The sequence below is a fragment of the Zootoca vivipara genome, chromosome 11 (genome assembly GCF_963506605.1).
Source record: "Zootoca vivipara chromosome 11, rZooViv1.1, whole genome shotgun sequence".
NCBI classification, from domain to species: domain Eukaryota; kingdom Metazoa; phylum Chordata; class Lepidosauria; order Squamata; family Lacertidae; genus Zootoca; species Zootoca vivipara.
The window spans coordinates 33,481,186-33,504,546 of record NC_083286.1 but is presented as its reverse complement, the minus strand read 5'-3'; the positions used below and the strand labels follow the sequence as shown (position 1 = coordinate 33,504,546).

The window sequence follows — 23,361 nt, the reverse complement described above, 5'->3', positions numbered from 1 at the left end:
CAGCTTCCATTGTGCTCAATTCACTTCGTCATTGTTGTGATCCTTTGCAGTACACCCTAGGCTTGGAGCCCATTGTGGAAGAACTGGTCATGTTGCCCTAAATCCACCTCTACAGGTAAAACTGAGAGAGATCCTTGTTGCAACCCTGGAGAGATGCTGCCAGTCAGTGCAGACAATACTGTCCTAGATGGTCTGACTCAGTGTAAGGCAACTTCTGTGAGCCTCCTGTTTTAGTTTCTGTTATTTTAAAGGGAGATTCTTATTGTTATTTTAAATTACAAATATTCGTATTTCAGAATTTGTGTACTTTGTAAACCACTTTGAAACTTACTTTTGACAATTAAACATTAATTCATTAATAACGTTTAGCTGGTAAATGTGTCCTTGTACAAGGAGGTGTGGCCTTCCTCTTTGAAGGATACAGTAGTGCAGCCACCCCTAGGGAAATAACCTAAACCCAGTGGCATTTAATAACTACCACCCAATCACAAATGCCTTCCTTTGGGACAAGGTCATGGCAGTGCAGCTGCAGTCATTCTTTAGGTAAACTGATTATCTACATCAATTCCAATTACGGTTCAGGACTTGATCAGCCTCGGTTACCCTGATGGATTACTTTGATTGGGAGAAGGGTGAGATCAATTTTGCTGTTCCTGCTCAATCTCTCATCAGCTTTTGATGCCATTGACAATGCAATCCTCCTGGACCATCCTACAGGAGATGGGTAACGGGCACCATTCTGCAATGGTTCTAGTCTTATCTCAAGACGGTTCAAGAGCATTGGGTGTTTCTCAGCCTTCTGGCTGAACTACAGGTTGTTGCAAGATGCCATACTGTCTCCTGTGCTATCTAACACCTATGTGAAGCAGCTGGGAGTGGTAATGAGATTTGGAGTGAGGTGTCACTAGTACACTGATGATAAGCAACTTGGTTTCTATGTAACCTCAGAATTGGGAATGCTTGAGAAGGTCCTGGACTGGTGTCTAGATGTAGTGGTAGGCTCAATGTAAACTTATAAGCTGAGTCTGAAACCTGGCAAGATGAGAGCTCTCTGGGAGAACGTCACAAAGCTGCCTGCTCTAAATGGGGTTGCACTTTCCCTGTAGTAGCAGGTTCAGTCTGGTGTGGCCTCTGAGATGCAGCTCTGCCACTGGAGTTGCAGGTTGTTACAAGGGGTATGGCTGAAGCCACAGGCATGTCCACTGCATATGTGAACCCAACATATACGGTACCCTGAGAGGAATGGAAACTTGAGCGGGGTCAGAACATGAGTTTATTAAAGAGGCATGTATACATGTATGTCTAATAAAGGGCCTGCCACAACATAGAAGTAAAAATGATTGGTCTATTATTCAGAAATGAAAGATGAGCAGTACAAGTGGGAAGCTTTAGAGAACAATGTTACAACTATGCAGGCAGCAAATACAATTTAATATGGTTACCCACCTTAGTTTTGAAGAGTAAAAGAGTCCCTAACTACCCAGAGCTTAGAGAGTGAGAGCAGCAGTTTGCCAGACACATACTGAAAAGAAAGGAGTATACCTAATGGAGCAAGTGGAACGCAAAAGTCAGGGATCTGACATATGAGAAAGTTAAGTTCTCCCCTTCAAAATCCCATGGCAGCAAGACAAAAGAGGTGTCAGCCATTCCTTTGGTCCATGGTCATGTGCCTGATTTCTTCTTAAAGGATGCATCTAAGATAATTTTTTAAAAATTCATTTCATAGTCCTACTGATTTAGATCAGTGTTTCTCAACCTTTTTTGGGCCACGGCACACTTGTTCCATGAAAAAAATCACGAGGCACACCACCATGAAAAAAGTTTTAAAAAATTAACTCTGTGCCGCCCTATATTGACTATATAATTATGACTGTAATTTATTCTGTATCTCTTCCTCTCCCCGCTTTTTAAATACCAGTAAATGAAGCCAAAAGAGAGACAACAGTGCTTAAATGCACAGATGTTTAAATGCACTTACTTGCAGGCATGCTAAGGTAGATTTTATTCGGAGGGAGGGGAGGAGAGGTGGAGAGAGGGAGAAGGGGAGGGAGCGCAGCCCAGAGCCGGCTCCACTCACACTCTATTGTTCCAGGCACCGAGGCGAGTGGGGGTGGGGAGAGAAAGAAAGAAGCTGCAGGGAAATAAAGCGGCAGTTGCTTACACGCACGTAAACGGGTGCCGCTTTATTTCCCTGCACGGAGGGAGGAGGGAGGCAAGCTGGAAAGCTCCGCGAGGGAGGAGGGAAGAAAGCTCCGTGAGGGAGAAAAGCCCCGTGCATCCCCTCTTCCTGCATGGAAAGCAAGCGGCAGCCGCTTACATGCGAGTACGCTGCTCCTGTTTTCTTTCCCTGCAGGGAGGAATGCCCTGTGAAAGATTGGCGGCCGCCAGGCGTCGCGGCACACCAGCCAGCGTCGGGCGGCACAGTACTGTGCCGCGGAACAGCGGTTGAGAAACGCTGATTTAGATCATAGCACTTCCCTCTACCATCTTTTCAGGTGCTTTATAGGTGCTTTATAGATGTCTTCTACTAAAGAGTGCACCCCGTAGTCGCCTTTGACTGGACTTAACTGTCCTTTACCTTTTTCTTCTTTTTTTTAACTTTGTGTGTTCTATCTCTTGCCTGCAGAAGCTGAAGTGCAATTGAACTTAAAACGACTCTTCCATCTGTAATCATTATTATAGTAAAAACAAAAGACGCAGCACACTAACACTGTTTATTGAAACGGAGATTGCCTGAAATCACTCTCAACCTTTGCCAACACAGAGAAGCAGCTCTTATGATGAGATGGTCCAGAGTGACCATCACACTAGGGATTTTGCATCCTAGATTTTAAGTCCTAATGACTTACATTAAACTTGCTTCTCCATGACTGTGCTTTGTGGCTTGTAGCCTATTGTGCTGATTATTATTTAAAATGAACGCAAGAGCCATTAATTTAGGACACATATCCATTTCAAGTTTCAGAGGTACAAACGTGCACACTATTCAGATTAGTTCAGAAGAAGAAAAAGTTTCAATAACTAGTTCCACATACAAATAGCTGTACACACATGTATATTCAAACTCGGTGTGAAAATAGTAATACAGTATTTACATAAGCATTTAGTAAGCTGCTCTTCCTCATCTTAAGCTATTTTGCTGAAGAGTCAAGTTGAATTTTTTACTCACAGAAAAGCAACCAACATTGTTGATCATTAGGTAGCATCACACACGGGGAGGGGCAGGATGCTTGTGAATGCAACCCGGACAGCAGTGCAGAGTATCATGAGCAAAAATATCACATTCTACACAAAACGCACACTGGCAGACTTTACATATATAGACCTACAAAAAAGAAAGATTTGAAATTTAAAAGGTTACATTGCAGCATATATTATTAGCATTCTTTTTTTCAACTATTGCCTCATGTACTGAACACTTAACATGGATTTATCAGCTATGATCATAATGCATATTATTTTATTTTAAGCTGCCCTTCTGTTTGTTTGTGTTTTTGTTTGTTTGGTTAGCTACTCAGAGCTTTCAGGCACGAAATAAAACACACTAAAATGTTTTATTTCATTTAATAATATGGACTACATATTGCAGCATATTGCAGCACATGCTGATGCTGGGTAGCAGGGAGAGGTGCTTCACCAACAAAATCCCTGCTTTATCCCTGCCCAAACACCAGGAACAAACCCTCAAACCCAGTTTCCAGCTTGATTGGTTTGCTGGAGAGAGCCACAGACAAACAGTTGGACAGACAGGTGTGTGATGCACAAAGGAACCCTTTCACCAATCTATGTTGGACAAAGTTGGGTCAGGTCTGGCCTGCCCAGCTTGCTCACACAGGCCTTGGAAATATATACCAGGTCAGCCACCTCAGCTATGATTAGGTCACAGATGAGGGTTGTTTTATTGAGAACTGACCTGGCGTTCATGAAAAGGAACACATGGTAGGAAGGTTTTATAGCCTTCAAAGAGGCAATCCTAAACATTATTAAATATTTCTGCTCTCTCTAATGTAAAAGTTGTGACCTTTGTTTACATTGTATGAAGTTAATTTGGGGGGGGGGAGAGAAGGATGTGGACAAAAAACATTACTTGCATGGAGAGCAAGCAAATATAATGTAATTTATAGGTTGAAGGCTGAAGACTTACATGCTGATCTGTAATTTCTCCTTGGCATCCTTGGCAATAGCTGTTTAAAAAGAATATTTATGAAGAGATTTTAGAGAAACTAATTAATACATACTTCATGTTAAACCTCTACTTCTCATGCCTTAACTTATGGGTGGAGAACATTTTGGGCCTCTTAGGCCATATCTTTATCTCCCCCCTACCCACCAACTTTGACAAGTGGGCAGGGACCACCCACCTGTCAATCAGCTTACACCATGATGACATAAGGCAACTGGTAGGTGGACAGTCCCACCCACCTGTCAAAGTTGATCCACAACAGTAGGGAGAGGGGTCTGCTTCATCAGCACATTCCCCCCAGGAAACACAGTGGAGAGTTAGCACCCAATACACCCCATGATGTCAGCTGATGGACACGTAGACATGCTTTGGGGCAAATGACCTGGTGAGCCAACATTCACCCAAGGGCTAGAAGTTCCACACCCCTGCCTTAAGTATATATATACAGTATAACAGAAATAATGCATATTCTTTCTCTATTTATTCCTGCCTCCACTCCACACCCTTTGTTGTCTCCCCTTTGTTGCCTTACAGAGTGTAAACCCTCTGAGGTAGGGACCTGTTCTCTGTGTTTTGTAAAGTGTCGTGTGCATGCATAGGGCCTAAATAAACAGTAACAGCACTGCTACTGTTGTGTTTATAAAGCAACTATTACTTTAATAACAGAATATAGGATCAGAACCAGTTAAATCGAATGCCAGGAATGTGTTGCAGCTATTACAGGTACATTGCACCTTATGCACATTTAACTTGCATGCAATCGGCTTTACATGCTCGGCCCCCCCAAAATATTTTCTGAAAGTGGGTGGAAAGGGGGCGGGTGGGGAAAAAAGACTTTGGTAATGCCACCTGTCATTGAACCCAATGCGTTTTGACCATAAAGCAATTTTGGCTTTATGTGTTATCCCCAGAATGCAACCCCTGCCTGTATAAGTGTTACCTTTAATAGGGGCTTACGATGCACAGAGAAATGTCCAATAATCCAGCCAAAACAAGGATAACCAAAAAAGATCCCTCATTATGTTCCTACTTTCACTTGTGTCAACACAAAAACTGCATGATTATATTAATGATATTGTGGCATAAAATATTGGACCCTGTGAAATGACAGAAGCTGTAACTGTAAAGAGCTAAAGTTCTTTATTTGAAAATATTCCAATTAGTAACGCAAATTACTGTATGAGAATATTGCCTCTCTGGTCACTCAAGAAAGAAGAACAGAAGTGTCAGTTTACAACCATACAATCACAGTCCCCAATTTGCTCATAATAATGAACACTTACTGTATATCTGAAACAAAAACCTGTTTCCAAAATGAATGATTGATGATGAGTTGATTGTCAAAAAACTGGGGAGGGGGATGGGATGTTGTATCACAATTTGTTCTTATTCCAAGCATAACATTACCCAGCCATCTTTTTAAAGGAATTAGAACAGTGGTGGGATCAACAGGAAGTAATGGCTATTTAAAAAGAAATGGTAGTCAAACCCCAAAAGGTGATAATCCTTGCTCTGTTTCAGTAGCCGCAAGCTCCAGAGCCATTCTTGGAAACAGCAGAAATGGGAATTAAGAAAAGATATTTCACCCTTTGGTTGGGGGAGGGGGGAACCCCTGCAAATGAAACATTGTTCCTATGTGATTCACCATGGTGTTGTAGTCTGTAGGCAGAGATAAAGCCATCAACCCATCACATGCTGGAAATATTAACCCCTGATATTCAGACTGGTTATACCAGACATCTTTTACACACCGTTCTCCTATATACTGTTCCAGTGGGACTTCCTGAAAGGCATCCAAAGGAAAAAGGTGATGGTAAGATCGAGCCAGATGGGGTGCAGATACTAGCGTAAGACCTACAAAAAATTATCAGCGTTTTTATAAAGGGTTACTGAAAAACAATTCTCAATTATCCTTTTTAAAACGTAGCTTTAACTTATTAACCCTCTTATTAGTATTTCAAACTTCTGCTCCCCTCATAAAACTTGTTTAACATACTGTATATAGCCTTACGGATGTAAAAAGTATGCAAATTCTGCTCTTCACCATGTAACTGTAAATGACCAAGGTTTAGATCTGGGTGTCACTTTTGAATGCTTGGAAGATATGAACAGAGTAAAGGAGTGCTTTTGGTATGTACAAATGGCACTTAATTCATGATCAAGAGACCACAACCAACCCTCTACCTGTGACTAATGTGAAGGGTTTCTAGATGAAAGGATATGACTTCTACACAGGCCTGATCTGTGGCAACATTTCGTTTAGAAATTAAACATTGGGGAAACTCACCACCTTCCACCCCAGAAAAGAAATTGCGTACCGGGAATGTCATAATTGCCTCACAGATTGAAGCTGGATAGCATGCACAATTGTGAAGTGTGTGGCTAAACCACAGTGGATGCAACAAGAGGCAAAGCTAGTGGCTTACTTTTCTGTTTTCCCAGCTGGGGGTTGGGGGGGGGAGGGGGTTGGCACACACCCCATTATAATAGACAAAGATAAATACACTTAATTACTCACCACAAACTTTGCACTCCACAGGAAGCTCACAGTATTTGGCTCTACATTGGGGGCAGAAATATCCTCCCAGGGTAAGACCTGGATCATTGCTGTTTTCTAGCTGCCTGTAAAGAATAACATTTCCACCCCCTGACAATGTTGCACAGAAGCATTTTCAACAATTCGAAAAGGATTGTTTGTAATGGTGAGAAATAGCATTAGGCCTCAAAGTTTAGGGTTAAATTCTTGGAGAAGCCAGTATGGCTAAATAAATCGCTTTGTCAAGCCCTTGAAGAAGAGTTGGATTTTCCAGCAGTGACTGGCATCAGTGCTGTTTACTGAGAGGGGGAGTGGTGAGGCCAGCATGGTTCAAGGCATGGGAAGAGCCAATCCACTCCTGCCGCTGGTGCATTTGTACCACACCATCCTCACTGCTGCCTTTCCCCTCCCCTCCCAGTAAGTCACTTGAGTCCATTATAATATCACAGAAGAAAAGGGGGCTGTTCTGCAATGGAAAGACACTGAGATCTCCTTCTACGGCAAAAGAACTCTGCATCTGTTGTGCAATAAATCCATCTGGGAAGACCCATACAGACACTGTGTCCTTAAGAGTTCTCTCTCATACAGAAAGTCGGTTCAACTGAAATTCTAGCAATAATAAAATTTACAATGAGCAAAACCTAGTTTTAGTTAAACAGAGGACCAAAATCTGGACATATGGGGAAGAACAGCTACACAGCCAAACCTGCCTTTGATGTTTCCACCAAATTATTTCTGAATGCTGAAAGAGACTATGAGCTGCTATTAAAATGATGTTTTCCCTTACACTACTGGAGCAATTGAAGCAGTAATTTCAGATAAAATGCTGGCTGCTCAATGTACTCACAAAGCAACCCATTACTTACACCATGCTAAAAGATGGCTTTGCGTCCTGATCAGTCAAAGATGCAATGGTGTGCTGAGGAAAGCCTAGGGGAAAAGAACAGTCATAGTTTTGAGTCACTTTATATGTATTGTGGTCCTCATTTAGGAGGAGAATCTTAGTGTGCATTGATTTCCATCCCAATATAAGGCACTTTACTGTGATGACACACAAATCTCTGTGTGGTCGGCCTGGACCATGCCATCACTAGGTAGGGCAAAATGTATGTTACAGATAACTGAAAATGGTAATAACCTGTAGTTAATAAACAATAATTGTCTAAAGCAGTGGTTCTCGAAAGAGTGTGGTGTTGTGCACTGGTGTGGCAGGAGAGGATGGCAATTGTGAGGGAAAGATTCAAGGATAATAAAAAAATATTTAAACATTTCAGTGTGGTATGGATATACAACTGGAAACAGTATCCACACCTCTCTTCAAGAGTATTGGCTATTCTTCTACAGTTCTCCACAACATATTGTTGTGAACAAGGATTTTCAACTCTGACAAATATGAAAGCTCAGAAAATGGAAAGGCTTCTTTGTGTTGATGAGGAGATGAGAGTTTGTCTCAAATTAGACCTAATACAGTCGTACCTTGGTTGATGAACAAACGCCTTGCGACTCGAACGTTTTGGCTCCCGAACACCACAAACCCGGAAGTGAGTGTTCCAGTTTGCGAATGTTCTTTGGACCCCGAAAGTCCAACTGCAGCTTCCAATTGGCTGCAGGATCTTCCTGCAGCCAATCGGAAGCTGCGCCTTGGTTTCTGAACGTTTTGGAAGTTGAATGGACTTCCAGAATGGGTTCCGTTCGACTTCCGAGGTACCACTGTATTATAAGGAAGTTGTGTTCTGTGTTATAAATCAAGCACTGCTAGGAGTTATTTCTTTTTGTTTTCCAATGCATTTCTTATCAATAAAAAATGCAGTGTGGCACAAGCAATTTTTTGTTCTGACAGTGCAGCCCAAAGTTTGAGAACCACAGGTCTAAAATATCTGCAGAATACTTGCAACCACAATATAATACTGAAATCCACCAGTTCAGGATAGGTGGTCTTTAGTACTATCCTTAATTGCTTGCCTCTGGATTTAGAGCAAACAATACTGTGTGTTCAATACCAGTATACCAAAATGTTAAAGGACAATTTCTTACCCATACGAATAAGTGAGCTTTCAGAACTTGAACTAGCTGGTGGTGGACTGACGTGGTGCATCAGAAGTTCCCTATAATGGCTTTCATCTAAAATGACATGATAGGTTCCTGCCACACAAAGAAACAAAATAAAAATTTAATTAACTGAGAGCAGACGTCTCAACAGTTGCTCATCTGGTTGCCAGTGGTGAGTAAGAATTGTCAACAAGTGATCAAGGAAAGGAGCCCTGCAAAACCAACTAGTTCTCTTTCCCTCCTTTTAGGCCAAACCTGACACAGGTATATGTGGGCAGATGGGTGAGTAAAAATACATGTTATCTAGCACCTTGTGGACCTAATTATGAGGCTTACTGAGAGTATGTCAGAGGAAAGGCTGCAATGGTTTAACAGCAAATGAAGATTTTGCACTAATTCCATCACAGAGCAAAGAGATAAAAAGGTTTTGAAGTGAATAGTCATTTAGATAAGCCTAGATAACACTGACTATGTAAAGAGTAACTATTTATGAAATTTTCCTTCTCTGTTAGCATCTACTTTTAGTGATTTGTCATCAAAATATGTTAGATACAAACAGTTTTTATTTTATTTAATCCAGACAGCTCTTTGGGGCAAATGCCAGTCAAAAGCAGCTAACAATCAAAACCAAAGAAATATTTTTAAAACCTGATATATTTTTTAAAAACTAAAAACTACAGTTCAAAACTACAGTCAGACCATCATCCAAATTATAAATATCACAGCTAGAAGGCCAACTGAAAATGCAGGCCTTCAGAGCTTTTTCAATTCAGTTCATGGTTCTCTCTCTCACTCACACACACATATTCAAATATATACATACCACCAGTTTCCCGGGCAAGTACAGTGCAAACTCGAACTTCAGCTGAAAGGCCAATAATAGACACTCTGATCTTAAGTGCCTTTAAACTCTTCGATACCGTATAAAAAAGAGAAAACACATGCAATAAGAGATCTAAAAAAACCTATAAAATGCACAAGGCTTTCAGGATTCTGTGACAAATATTTGTTTCAAGCATGTTAACTATCTCTGCATCATCATTCTGGATTGTTTTAATAGAAGAAGAAGAAAAGCAAAAACTTGTGTACCTTAATTAGATCATAAATATTGGAAGGATCACATGTTGTCAGACTGCTGAATATTACTAAGACTTCTCTGCTTGTATGCCCTGGCATATGCCTAGAGAGAATAAAACACTCTTTTATGTTTGTAACAAACAAAAACAAGTGCCAAAATAATCAAATGCAAGACAGAGACCCACTTCCACATAAATTATGTGAGAAGATTATTTTACACTGACAGCAATGAGACTTGTTATGAGTCAGTGCAGAGAAGATGTTGCGCGCGCACACACACACACACACAGAGTGTGAGAAGGCGCATTTATGCTCACTAAGTAGTTTGATGATTCAGCCGAGGCTGTTGAAAGCAAAGTAAGAAATAGGGGAGGGGAATCAGTGTTGGACATATGGGCTTTAAACATTTACCACTGTAACTTAGCACATACTAATCTCCAGGATAATTCTGCAGCCTGCTTTGATTTGCTGCAGCATCTTCAAATTGCAGAATGTCCAAGAACCAGGGTGGGCAATCTCTGGCTAAGTCTTTCAATCTGGACCACAGCCTGTCCTCTTCAGTGCCATGCACCATGTAATTAGTAATTAGCCTTTGGTCTTAGGAGAGAGGTCCCATTAGCACAAATGGAATCCTTCTTTTCCCTGTGATTACTTACTGCATGGGGAGGAAGCTAACATTCCCCTCCCTCTATGCACAACGCCTCCCCCAAAAAATCTAAACCTAAGTGCCACACTGAGGAGGGGCAGTAAAAGGAGGAAAAGAGGAGAGAGAGAAGGTGGAGAGATAACTTAAGTGACTGTTTATAAATGGCTGTGTGAGAATTGGGTTTGTATGAATGTGTGTGAATGGGGAGATAATTTAAATGGATAGGTACATGTGAATGGGGGGGTGTAATGCAGTTTTGTTCCTGATATGCAGTACCTGGAAGTTTACCCAAGACTCTAGCAGAAAGATTCCCCAATCTTGACAAAGAGGAACAATCTAGTTCTTGAACAAATTACTGGATAAAAGAACTTCAAACAGGAAATTCTAGTACAGTATGAAACTACTTATAAAGAAATTTGATTCTATCACCTGTGGACTGAATACAGAACAGGTTCTTATCCCAATATAGGTGTTAATTAGCTAACCAATGCTGCGATGTTTACGATATCATCAACACTTCTCTGGGAATGGTCACTGTAATTATTTTACATGCATTTAAACTTTAACACAATTGTCAGACTGTTCTATTGCATTTTATTTCCTTCTAACCTAGTTCACACTCTGCCTCTCCCCAAACCATGAGTATAAACATTCCATACGTCTGATGAAGTGCATGGAAGTTTATACCATAATAAATATACTAATCTTTAAGGGGCCACAAAATGTGGCTTTTTTTGCTGAAGCAGATTAATAAATGCTGAAAAGGGATACTTGATTAATAAATGATTCTCCCTGTGATTATAGTCAGATCGATCTCCATGGTTGCTAAACAAAAAAAGCACGCTGCAGTAGCCTATATATACGGTACTTACTTTAATGTTTGTGCGGCCAAATTTAAGGCATTATATAAAGATGGCTCTCCTAGACAAGACATATCTACAGCTTTTTTCAAAGCAGCTGTGTGTTTTCTTGGATTCCCTATGAGGAAAATTACTCATTACCAAACATCAGAAAATATCTCAAGTAAAAAACAAATATTCTGACATAAAACACTGCTTTTATTAGCAGGCAGGAAGGGAAATACAAAGGAAGTAAACTGACACACATTCATGCAATATCAACCCATGGTCTGGCATTATAGCTGAACCAAGACTATACCCACAATGCTCATCAAGTCTCCAGGCACCCCAAACCCACCTTTTATTATCACATGAAAGCTCAAAACAAGTATTTTTCATGGACTCCTTCTCCTTTGTCCCAGGAGGGTCCTCTATCCATCCAATCAACTTGTCTCCCTCATTCAAGCCCTGCTTCATCTTTGTCCAGTGTCCATTATGGCTATGAAATGGGGCGTGCAACAAAATGCTGCAGTCTAGAGCAGCCTTTCTCAACCTTGGGAACCCGGATGTCGTTGGACTACAACTCCCATCATCCCTGACCACTAGTCCTTGTAGCTAGGGATAATGGGATTTGTAGTCCAACAAAATCTAGGGTCCCAAGGCTGACAAAGTCTGGTCTAGAGTGATAAAAAGTGATCCTGTTCACAGCTCCAGTCAGCCAGCAGGTCAACCACCCCCTTCTCCAGAAAACCATTTCATTTCCTCCACCCCATTCCCCCCCCAACTGATTGTCAACATTCTGGGACCGAGAATGCTTAATCTTCATTGCACCGGTTTCTTTGGGGGGGTGTACATATGTGCAACTAAAACCCTGGTTCAATGCTTTATTTAAAATTTTAGAAATTAAAAGCTTACTTTGGGGGCATGTGGCATGTGGCAGACAATCAGCACTGGGCACATATACAGTCGTACCTCGGTTTACGAACCGCTTGGATTGCGAACAGTTCGGGTTACGAACTCCGCACCCCCGGAAGTGTTTTCAGCGCGCGCGCGTCCCGCGCATGCGCAGAAGTGGCGTGTGCGCTTTGCGCAGCAGAACCGGCGCTCGGTTTGCGACCTTTTTGGGTTACGAACTGCGACCCGGAACGGATCGAGTTCGTAACCCGAGGTACTACTGTATACATTTAAGGTCAATACCACCCTGGAGAAAACTTTATTTAGACAGCACACAGTGAATGAATTTACAGAGTTGCCCTCAAGTAAAGTTTCATTTGCACATGTCTAAGGTAGAAACATTATAGGGAACATTCTCTTTAAACTTGCTACTTCCCTCCAGCAACTATCCTTAAATTTTAAAGTTCACACTGGGTCAAAGTCAGATGTCTGTATCGTGTTTATTATAGCAAGGACGGCCGAATGAGGCAGAAATATAGAAGATATTATCTGTTGTTGTTGTTTTTTTAAATGGCAAGGCCATAATAACAAATCTCTTCTCAGTATGAAAGAAATAATGTGTTCATACCTGAAAGCTCGGTAAGTTTTTCAGCTCTTTTGCCCTTAGTCACAATAATGCCAACCTGCCAGAAAGATGTCTGCTATTAATAGAGTCACAGAGTAAAGAAGTCTAGTTGAGCCCAACCATGTTTTCCAACGTACAGAGGTGGCAGCAGAGAGCCAAGAATCATTTGCAGAGCTGATACGGTAGTAATAAGAGTTACAGTACTTGAGATGTAAAGAGGGACAAGAGCCACCTAGCACTCCTGCATATTCCCATCAAAACATGTAATGAGCAACATTGCAGGGAATTCGACACGGCAGAGCTGGATAGTTTCATCTCCACCTGCCTTTGAATTATGCAAGCCATTGCTACTCCTGCTTACCCCATGACATCAACAGCTGGGACTAAGTTTGACCAAGAGCTATAAATATGAAATCTGTTGGGGGAAAATGTTTATGAAGTTTCTGGTAATCTATATAATTCGTTCTACTATATTTACAGCAGCTTTTTTCCATAATTGTGATGAAGAAACAGAGTTTGACACTGCAAATTTCAGAATCTCGAGAGCCTCTGCTTTATTATTATTATTAGCCACTTCCTAATCAGTTTCTAGCTAGCCTAGGTGGTTGCAAAGACAGGCTTGATGGGAGGTGATGCCTGGTGAAATCAAAAGCCTAGGGAGGGGAAGGACAAAAGGATCAAAGGGTCAGAGGTTTCATTGCACTGTGTCATTTCTTGCTTTTGCCCACAGATAACAGAAGCAAAACAAATTGTGCAAAATCATCAGATGCATGCTCATTTATATATGCTGCAGGACCAAACCCTATTCAGGCATTATAAATCACCTAATTATTAATCACATGGACTAGAGAGCAAAGTCCACCTACCATAGCTGCCAAGTTTTCCCTTTTCTCGCAAGGAAGCCTATTCAGCATAATGGAATTTCCCTTTAAAAAAGGGAGAACTTGGCAGCTATGCCACCTACTGGCCTGACTCCCAAGTCCCCTGCTGGTGTCCAGTCCCCACTGGCTATGCACTGGAAGATGGCCCTGTGATTTGGAAGCATGATCGCATAGAGCTCCAAATCATGGTGGCAGCCTGTGTACATAAAGCAGGCTCCCTTCTTCAGACATTCTCCGATGCACAGGCAGGGATGAAGATATTAACCCCCTCATTTAGAATGCCGAAATGCTTTGAGCTTTATTGACAGAAAATTGAATTATCTAAGTACTGTACATTTTTATTATTTAATTTTAACATAAATCGTGGCTTTTATTTTTGTCTTTAGAATGCTTTTAATTCACCAATATGCTAATAATCACACTTAAGACTGCTTTTAGCTAAACATTCAAAGAGGTGATTATTTCTAATCCGCAGCAACCATCTCCAGCACAGTGTACATACCTGACTAATCGGATTTTGGTCAAAATATTCTTCAACAAAATATTCCAGTAACTACAGAAAGAGAAATATCATTAGAGCCATTAGTTCTCAAGTGTTACTTTACATCGCACAACTTTATGAACCTCACAACAGTCATTTTATACCTAGTCATCAAAAAAAGACAAAAGCTTCTTGTTGTCTAAAAAGTATGCACGAGGACAACTAACAAAAAACAAAGTTGTGGTTACCAATGTTATTTCAAGAGTGATGTTAAGGTCCATCTAAACCTTGATTTTAGGACAGTTATTGACTTTCAGGAGGAATTTGAAAACATTCCCATTTGATGGCTGAAAGACACGGTTCCTGGAAACCCTGAGATCACCAGATGAGAAAGGGAAACAAATGAAGGATAATTTATCATATTTGTTTCCTTCCCTCCACCCTTCTTTCAAGAGGTTCTAGGTGATGTTTGCTGTATCTAACCACACCCAATTCATCCTCCAAACCACTCTGCAAGGTACATTAGGCTTAGAAATGGGACTTGGCCCATGATTATCCAGTGGGTTTCAGAGCTGAGCAAGACCTTGAATCTGAGTTGTCCCAATCTGACATTTTATCTATTTTCAGTTATTTCAGTGATCTTAGAGAAATGCAAGTTATCAAGAATAAATACCTTTAGGGTACAAGTTAGCCTGGTAGGTTTTAAATCTTGGTCTTCCATTGTTCTTGATCCATCAACCACTACATACAGGTGACGCATCTACATATGGGTAAGATATTTTTAGGGAATTAGATTCTATTTTAATAGAATATTCATAAAATAGAATATCAGGCCAATATAATACATACCTTTTCGAAAGTAATCTAGGATTCACAAATTATTCTAAATGCACACACAGGTTTTCAGGAATTGTGGGCTGATGGCCCCTTCTTTTAGAGTTACAGAAATATATCTGAAAACTGAAAATCTATGCGTATTTGCTTTTGAGTGGTCCCCATTGAATCCATGGAACTTACTTCAGGGTAAATTTACACTTCAGGCTGTTTGCTTTTCTCTTTGTGCTGGTTCTGGGTTTTTGTGTTTACTGGCAGTATTATTTGCTTTTAAGCAGCACACAGCATTGAGCCAAGGAAGCCTGTCAACCTTTATCCTACTACAGTGGTACCTCTACTTACAAATTTAATGCGTTCCAAACGCATATTTGTAAGTAGAAAAAAAATTTAAGTCGAATCCCATAGGAATGCATTGGGAGAAAAATTCTTAAGTAGAAAAAATCCTATCTAAACCGCATCCAAGATGGCGGACGGAGCTCCATTCGTAAGTAGAAACATTCGTAAGTAGAGGTACCACTGTATATACTTCTCACTTATTCCCTGAAACCCATATTTTCCACTAATCCTGCCCTTACATTCTCATAGACATCCATGGGTTGATTCAGTTCAGATACATTGCACCCAACATCCAACTTGGTCAACCACCAAAGCAGAGGACTAATGATAATTATAAAAGATACAGAGGGTTATATCCAACAAAGTTGTCCAGTGCAAGAATCTCCTCCCTCACCCCTACAAATAGGTTCTGAGATTCCCCCCCCCAACCCTGAAGCAGATGTGGGGAGGGGGTATGGAGAGAGAAGAGGTAATCCCATTCAAGTCCTTACAGCACAACATCATTGGATGCAACCCAGAGACCTTTTCATCTGTTGCTGTGCCTCTAAGGACATTAAACTGGTATAATTTTAAACCGTTGCTTCATGACCCATGCTTTTAAGATTCTTGTTAGCCATCCTGGGTCTAGGCAAGAGAAAGAGTGGGGCAGAAAAAAAAGTTTAAATCCAAGCAATTGTATGTAATCAAAATACATTTTTATTTTTATTTATCAGTAGTCCAATAACATCACAAATAAATGCTTTAATGTAAAATTTGCACACAGCCTAATAATCAAGTAGAACTTTTCTCACATCTTTATCCTAACTGAAGAATCCAGCATTTTACTATAACATCCCAAAACCAACTCTAAAAGCTGGTAAGCTACAGTCACAACCACAGTGTCTTTACTGAAAGCACTTAAGCAAAGCTAAGACTTGTTTAAACTTAATTTGCTTTAAATAGAATCCAATTTCCCTCAACCAAAAAACAACCAGAGCTGCCTTTTGCTTAGGTTGACTTCAGAATATCTCTGTGAACTTGGATGGCTAGAATATCTGCTATGCAATTTGAAGTTTATTGACCTGCTTGCTTGAAGCTCAAAGGTCATATGAACATGCCTAAATACCGGTAGTTCTAGTTACAGGTAGGTAGCCGTGTTGGTCTGCCGTAGTCGAAACAAAATTTTAAAAATCCTTCCAGTAGCACCTTAGAGACCAACTAAGTTTGTTATTGGTATGAGTTTTCATGTGCATGCAGGTATTCTTTAGGTATCTGAAGAAGTGTGCAGGCACACAAAAACTCATACCAATAACAAATTTGGTTGGTCTCTAAGGTGCTACTGGAAGGAATTTTTTTATGGCTAAATAGATGATAGTTAAATGTCACTGCAATTTTACAAGAAGGTGTGCATGGTGTAGGGAAAGTATTTCTCCCTCTCTCACAATACTAGAAGCCAGAGTTATCCAATGAATCTGAGCGGTGGGAGATTCAGAATGGACCAAAGGAAGTACTTCTTCACATAGCACATCCTCAGACTATGCAATTTGTTACCACAAGATGGCCACCAACTTGGGCAGCTTCATGGAGGACCAAGGCTCTCAATGGCTATTAGCCATAATGGCTATATAGGGCCTCCGGGATCAGTTGCTAGGGCACACAAGCAAGAGTGCTCATATCCCTCATGTGGGATATCAACACACATGAACTACTGTGAGATCAGAATGCTTTACAAGATGGACCTTTGATTTGATGCAGCAGGTCTCTTCTTGCTCTTATTACTGAATGATAGTGCAGCTGCCTGCCCAAAGCAAACTGCAATCTAAGGAAAAACAAGTGGCTGACTATGCTCTTATTAAGCATATGAATGAGACCTAGTTCATATACAACTTCACAGCAAAATAAGTTTAGAGCCAAGTAGAAAAAGAGAACTTACCATCCCAAGTCGAACTTGTCCATGATGCTCAAAGATTCTGCAAAGTAAAAAAAAAAGTCAATTGCTTATTGTTATAGCATTTATGTAGCATCGATATATACAATCTATTCTCACTTGTGAAAAACAGATTATATTCAATGAATCATATTTACGTGTGTTTTTTAAAAAACGAAGTCTAAGAGCATATTTGATACAAAATTTTAAAATTATGCTTTGAAGATGGATGTCAGAGCCACATTGTAATCTGATTGACTATAACACCATACAACCTAAGTAGAATGAAGTAAGATTTGAAGTTAAACTGGAAACTTTTCACCCTTGTCCTTGTTAAGATTGCAGCAAAATGCAATTTATTCTGAAGTGATTCATAGTGCATTCCTACATTGTGCAGCTTAGAGATTACCTTTTTCTTTTGGCCTTATAAAGAATATCCTCTATGCTGGCTTTCAATGATCCAGATTCATCTTCTTTAAGAACTTCCCTAGAAGCAACAAAAATAAAGTATAATGTACTGTATACAGATAACAGAAGGCTACAATTCTTAAACAATGGAGGGGGGGGGGAGAAATATAAAAGCTTACCAAGTTCTTTCATATCCCCCTTCCCACCGTTTGGCTCTCTCTGGTTCATCATCCATTTTTCTTCCCAGCTAAGAAACTAATAAGAAAAATTATACTGTAATTTAAAACTATATTTTGATATATTATAATAGAATTTATGCCACAATAATTAATTAAATAACACACATATGTACAAATGGCTACATCTTGTCAGGTTCAAGGTTCCTGAATAGTACATAAATCAGAGCAATCAGGTGTAATTCTCAGAAGAAGCCCTTATGAAACCCCATCAGCCTTTGTGGTCTTCAAGACTGACAGAGTCCACAAAGCTCCTTCCTGTACTAAAAACTAGGAAAAGGAGAGGTATTTGATGGGAAATGATTTATAACATCCTGATTCTGCTGCATCAGCACACATCACTACTCTGGTTGATCCCAAGTTGGGGTCCCAGCCTGGGCAAATTTCTGGCTACAAGAAAATCAACTAGGTTTTTTTTTTTAAAAAAAAAGCTCGCTTCAAGCCTCTTCCCCCCCCCCTTTTCAGCTTAGGAAGTTTTGCTAATTTTAACGAGCCTTTTCCTGCAATTGACTTAAAAGGGCAGAACATACAGTAAGCATTTTTCAACCCTTACCCAAATGACTTTTTTATATAAAAAAAGGAAAGAAAATCAACATAAAAATAAAGAAAAGGATAACTAGCATAAAATGACCACCGAAAACTTAAGATCACTGCCACATATCACAACTTTAGCACCTCTAAATTCTAAAGGTACTCTAAAGGTAGACAAGTATAACTACCCTCCTCAGCTAGTGGACAAGAACAAGGTTGGGGTTGGGACAAAAGCGTCTTGTTCCCATAAAGTCTCCTGGCTCAGGAATAGGCCAACAGCTCTCGGGGAGGTGGGGGGGGGCTGTTCTTGCCACCTGCCTTTATCTTTCAGGGGGCAGAAAGGACCGAAGAGGAGGAACAGAAAGAAGCGCGCGCCCAAGAACCGAGCCGCATGCACTTCAGAGCCTCTCTAGGAAAACCATCTCTCTGGCTAAACGTTCCACACTTTAAACATTCCGGCGGCAGCGCGAATATTGAGAAGAAGAGTTCCGCCATGCAAAGAGCTTGTCGCGGAGAAAGATTAGAAGGAGAAAAGAGCAGGGTGACTGGCATAGATGGGGGGGTATGTTTCTGCTGCTATGAGTGATGCTGCCTCAGCTTCTGGCAGAAATTAAAACACGCACTTTGCTATAGTCTGCGTTGCAGCAAAACCAGCAAAGCCCTGTGGGACTTTAAAGGCTGACCAAAGACTCTTGGTCTTCAAAAGGTTTTATCATAAGGAACTTTCTCAGTTTCTTCTTTCACGGCCCTGCCCCCAATGTGGGGACTCTTGGACTCTAAATGGGCAGGACTATTTTTAAACGTTTAGAAACTATAATAATGAACGGTTCAGGTGAAATAAGACTCCTCTCTTTGCTGCCCTTTTGTCTTGGGAGGGGCGTGGAGCGTGAGGCGTGGGAATAAATTAGTGCAGCTACTATGGACAGCTTTTCCTTCCTCCAGTCCAGAGAAACGCAGGGATGCTTCTCTCTTGCTAACGCTGCGGTTTAAGCTTAGTTGTAGTGTTACAGATCATGCCTTGTGACCTGGAAAGCCTTCCTTGTCATCTAGTAGGTACTGTATTTTAGAGGCTAAAATTTAGAGGCTCGTAACTCTGGGGCGCATCTCAGGGTGGGAAAGTTCTAATCACACATGGTTCTAGTTACAGTAGGTAGCCGTGTTGGTCTGGTATAGTCGAAACAAAAAAAAATAAAAAATTCCTTCCAGCAGCACCTTAGAGAACAACTAAGTTTGTCATTGGTATGAACTTTCGTGTGCATGCACACTTCTTCAGATACACTGAAACTTCTGTTGGAGGGTCAACTGTTCCTCCCTCCTAAAAAGAAACTGGTACAAATTAAGCCTTACATTAATTAAGTATACTTAATCAAGTATGTATATATCTGCTCAGCTCCCTTCTCTACTCCAATTTATTGATAGTCTGTTTTTAAAAACTTCTATCTAGTTTTCAGAATAAATTCAAGGTGGCTAATAATAAACATCAGTTAAAATATAAAATCATTCACAATTCAACCAAATTATAAATCAAAATATTAGCATCTCCAGCTTCCATCAACTGAAATCGCAAATGTGTCTTTCCTATTTATTTTGGACTTTCCTGAAACTCATCACACCGTCAGAGACTGGGATCACCTTTTCCCAAGAAAGGTGTTGCTAGCTTTCAATTTCCCAAGGACAAGAGAGTCACTAATATCACAGGTGAACAGACGGTAACAGAGCATTGCTTTAACAAATAAGAGATTGGGAGGGTTCTCACTTTTAGCCTTTTTATTGTTAAAAAACTATCCTATTTTAAATTAATAAAACAGGATGGCTCTAAAATGGTGTATGCCTATCAACAATAAGTTGTACTTATTGTACTAGCCAAAGGCCATTACATTTCATAACCGTTTGCTGAACTACAAACAAAAAATTATACTGGTTTATATAAATGGTAATTAATTAATACATTTTCTTTCTTTTTGTCCCAATCAGTAACTGCCCCCCCCCAAAAAAAAACTTTTATTATACCGATATCTGCTTTTTTCCTGCTTTGTGAGTTTTTGATTATTATCTCATTCTGGAATTCAGTGTCAAAACATATATTTGGCACAAAACATATCTGGGCACAAAATGGCTTTCCTCCATCTCCCTCTGGAGACTGCAGTTCTTTGCTGAATGACTAAATACAATGTGGACAAATATCACATCCATCACCATAAGATGTCAACCCCTCCCCCCCCCATATGTGCTCATAACTTTCAAGTAGAAACCTGCCAAGTGAGAGTGCATTTCCCAATATCTTCAGTTGCCCAACAGCTGAACACGTCTACTTCCATATCCAAACAAAATGCTTCACTACATCACATGACAGAAACCCACAATCATAATAACATGAAGATCAATAGTCATGTTCCCAAGGGAAAAATGGCTACTGACAAGCCTGTTCTAGAACAATGTAAGGAAGGAAGTAAAACCAGCTAGTTTTTAGTTCTTTTTTTTAAATGGTAATACTTCAAAAGACAGCTCTGTGACCAAATTAGAAACACTTTGGTCGTGAAAACATTTGCATCTGTGGCAATTTTAGTCTAGTTTTTATGAATGGAATAATTTTCAAAGTTCACCCAGTCAGCCCATGTTCGCGGGTTAAAAAGAGGTATATAACAGCCCAGGACCCATCAAGCAGTTCTTGATTTGTATTTTGAGAAACTTAAACTATTTTAATAATTTATGTGGTTTTATTGACTCTGAGATTTTTTGACTGCTGTTTAAATTACAGTATTATATTTCATGGAAATTTTACATTATTTACTTTTAGATCTTTAAAATAAATAAATAGCCCTCTTATATTTAAGGTTTTAGGTTTTGGGCTCTGGATAACACACACACACAAATCAGAGGCTATCGATTATAAAAAAAAATACAAAAATAGCCTAATATTGCTACAATATGGAAACACTAATTTTTTATTGTAAAACGTCAAGTTTGAAACACGTCAACCTTCACTTGATTCTTCGGTAGAAATTAGGAAATACTGTAGTTGAAAGTTTTGGGGAACTATCAACTAAGCTTGCTGCTGCTTCCATTCATTTCAACATTCACTGTGACCCATTTGAAATATCACTTGTTTTCCTTCAGAACACCTGGCTATAATCTGTTTTTCAAAAAGGGTTAGTTTTAATAGAGGACTAAGTACACACTATAAAACTCTGATCATTTAAATTACTTTCACATAAAACATTTTATTTCAACAATAATGTGCTGGGTGAAGGTATTTAAAACTAGTGCTGTGGTGTAAACCACTGAGCCTTGGGCTTGCCAATCAGAAGGTCAGTGGTTCGAATCCCTGCGACGGAGTGAGCTCCCGTTGCTCGGTCCCAGCTCCTGCCAACCTAGCAGTTCGAAAGCGCGCCAAAAAGTGCAAGTAGATAAATAGTTCCACTCTGGTGGGAAGGTAAACAACATTTCCGTGCGCTGCTCTGGTTTCACCAGAAGTGGCTTAGTCATGCTGGCCACATGACCTGGAAAAACTGTCTGCAGACAAACGTCTGCTCCCTCAGCCAGTAAAGTGAGATGAGTGCCGCAACCCCAGAGTCGTTCATGACTGGACTTAACTGTTAGGGGTCCTTTGCCTTTTTTAAAGCTTGAAAATATTTTCCCTATGTTCATTAATAGCTGAAAATTTTCATTTTCTGAACAACATTTATTTGCAAGCATGGTATTACCTTTACAGTTAATGTTATGTGCAATTAAAATGTGTGGTGTTTGTTTTAGGATTAACACCCTGCAGTTTTGTTTTGTTTTTAAATTATATCCATCTTTTCACCATCTCATTCTCAAAGCACCTTACAATGAAAAAAACACAAAATTTCCAAAATAAAAGCATAATGAAACTGCAGAAATTTAAAACCTTAGAAATTTCAATATCCAACATCTGAACAAGAAAATGGGAATGTTTTAGAACATTGGAGAAGCATCTATGATGTAAAGGCCTCCTGGAATAAGATGGTTTTAACCAGGCACCTGAAACTAGACAGAGACGGTGCCTGTCATAAATATGTTTGTTTGCATAGTTTTGATACTGAGCACTCCTTCAGATTCTGCAGATACCATAATCCTCCCTGCAAAGATGAGGAACATTTTGCATCATCATTTATTATGACACAATTGGAACTGACGTGTGTTAAATAAAAACTGATGAAATATTTCAGGGCAATTCCTGACTCCACACCCTTACCTTCCTTCTCTTGATTCAGCCTGAAACTGGGTGAGGGCTGCATGTGTTACCTCTTTTCTCCTTATTGAAATGCTTCTCACAGGAGAGGCCAGACCAAATATTCTTAGTACAATTTGTAACACAAAATGCCTTTAAGTAAAGATGTAAAGAAGTAAATGAAGGTCACAAAATGCCTTTAAGTAAAGATTATAAATGAAGGTGATCATATAAGAGCTTTAAAAAGTGTATTATCATAATTGTTCCCTCTTAGGCACAAAGGAAGCTGCTTGATACCAAATAAAGTCCAACGGTCATCTAGTTCAGTATTGTCTGAGCTAGACAACACTGAAAGACAATGTTAAACAATGGGGAAAGGTGCCCCCAGGGAAGGTTTGCAGCCAGCTCCCAGAGAAGGGTTGCTGCCAATTGAAGGAAGCAGTCAGGAACAGAGAGGGTTAATTGCCATGCAGGATTAGCCTGGCTAGTGCCAACTCTCCCGCTGATAAGGGAATAGTGGAAAGCAAGCTAGAACACAGTCAAAGCTCACTGGAAGCACAAATAGGCGGGGAAGAGTTAAAAGACAGCCTCTCAGAGAATGGGGAAGAGGAGGGAGCTGACCCCCTCAGTCCGAGGTCTCCATGAATGGGAGGGCTGCAATATAGGAAGCGAAACAAAAGACGTACGAAGCGAAAGCTCAGTTGCTT

General features: G+C 40.2%; 1 protein-coding gene across 3 annotated transcripts; it reads right to left on the bottom strand.

Annotated features, from left to right (window-relative positions):
- Window positions 1-196: 196 nt before the first annotated feature.
- On the bottom strand, window positions 197-18,909 carry GTF2H2 (general transcription factor IIH subunit 2). 3 transcript variants are annotated; one of them, XM_035100103.2, is made up of 16 exons: window positions 18,781-18,909; window positions 17,875-17,950; window positions 17,697-17,774; window positions 17,294-17,330; window positions 14,885-14,971; window positions 14,233-14,283; window positions 12,853-12,907; window positions 11,364-11,469; window positions 9,858-9,948; window positions 9,592-9,679; window positions 8,754-8,861; window positions 7,586-7,649; window positions 6,702-6,805; window positions 5,935-6,037; window positions 4,145-4,184; window positions 197-3,325 (listed from the first exon to the last, which is right to left on the bottom strand). In XM_035100103.2, the coding sequence occupies exons 2-16, from the start codon at window positions 17,928-17,930 to the stop codon at window positions 3,206-3,208; spliced, it is 1,188 nt and encodes a 395-aa protein (XP_034955994.1). In that variant the 5' UTR covers window positions 17,931-17,950; window positions 18,781-18,909; the 3' UTR covers window positions 197-3,205. The 3 variants fall into 3 exon arrangements, with proteins under 3 accessions (XP_034955994.1, XP_034955995.1, XP_034955996.1); XM_035100104.2 differs by having other exon boundaries at window positions 18,651-18,902; XM_035100105.2 differs by lacking the exon at window positions 8,754-8,861.
- Window positions 18,910-23,361: the final 4,452 nt, after the last annotated feature.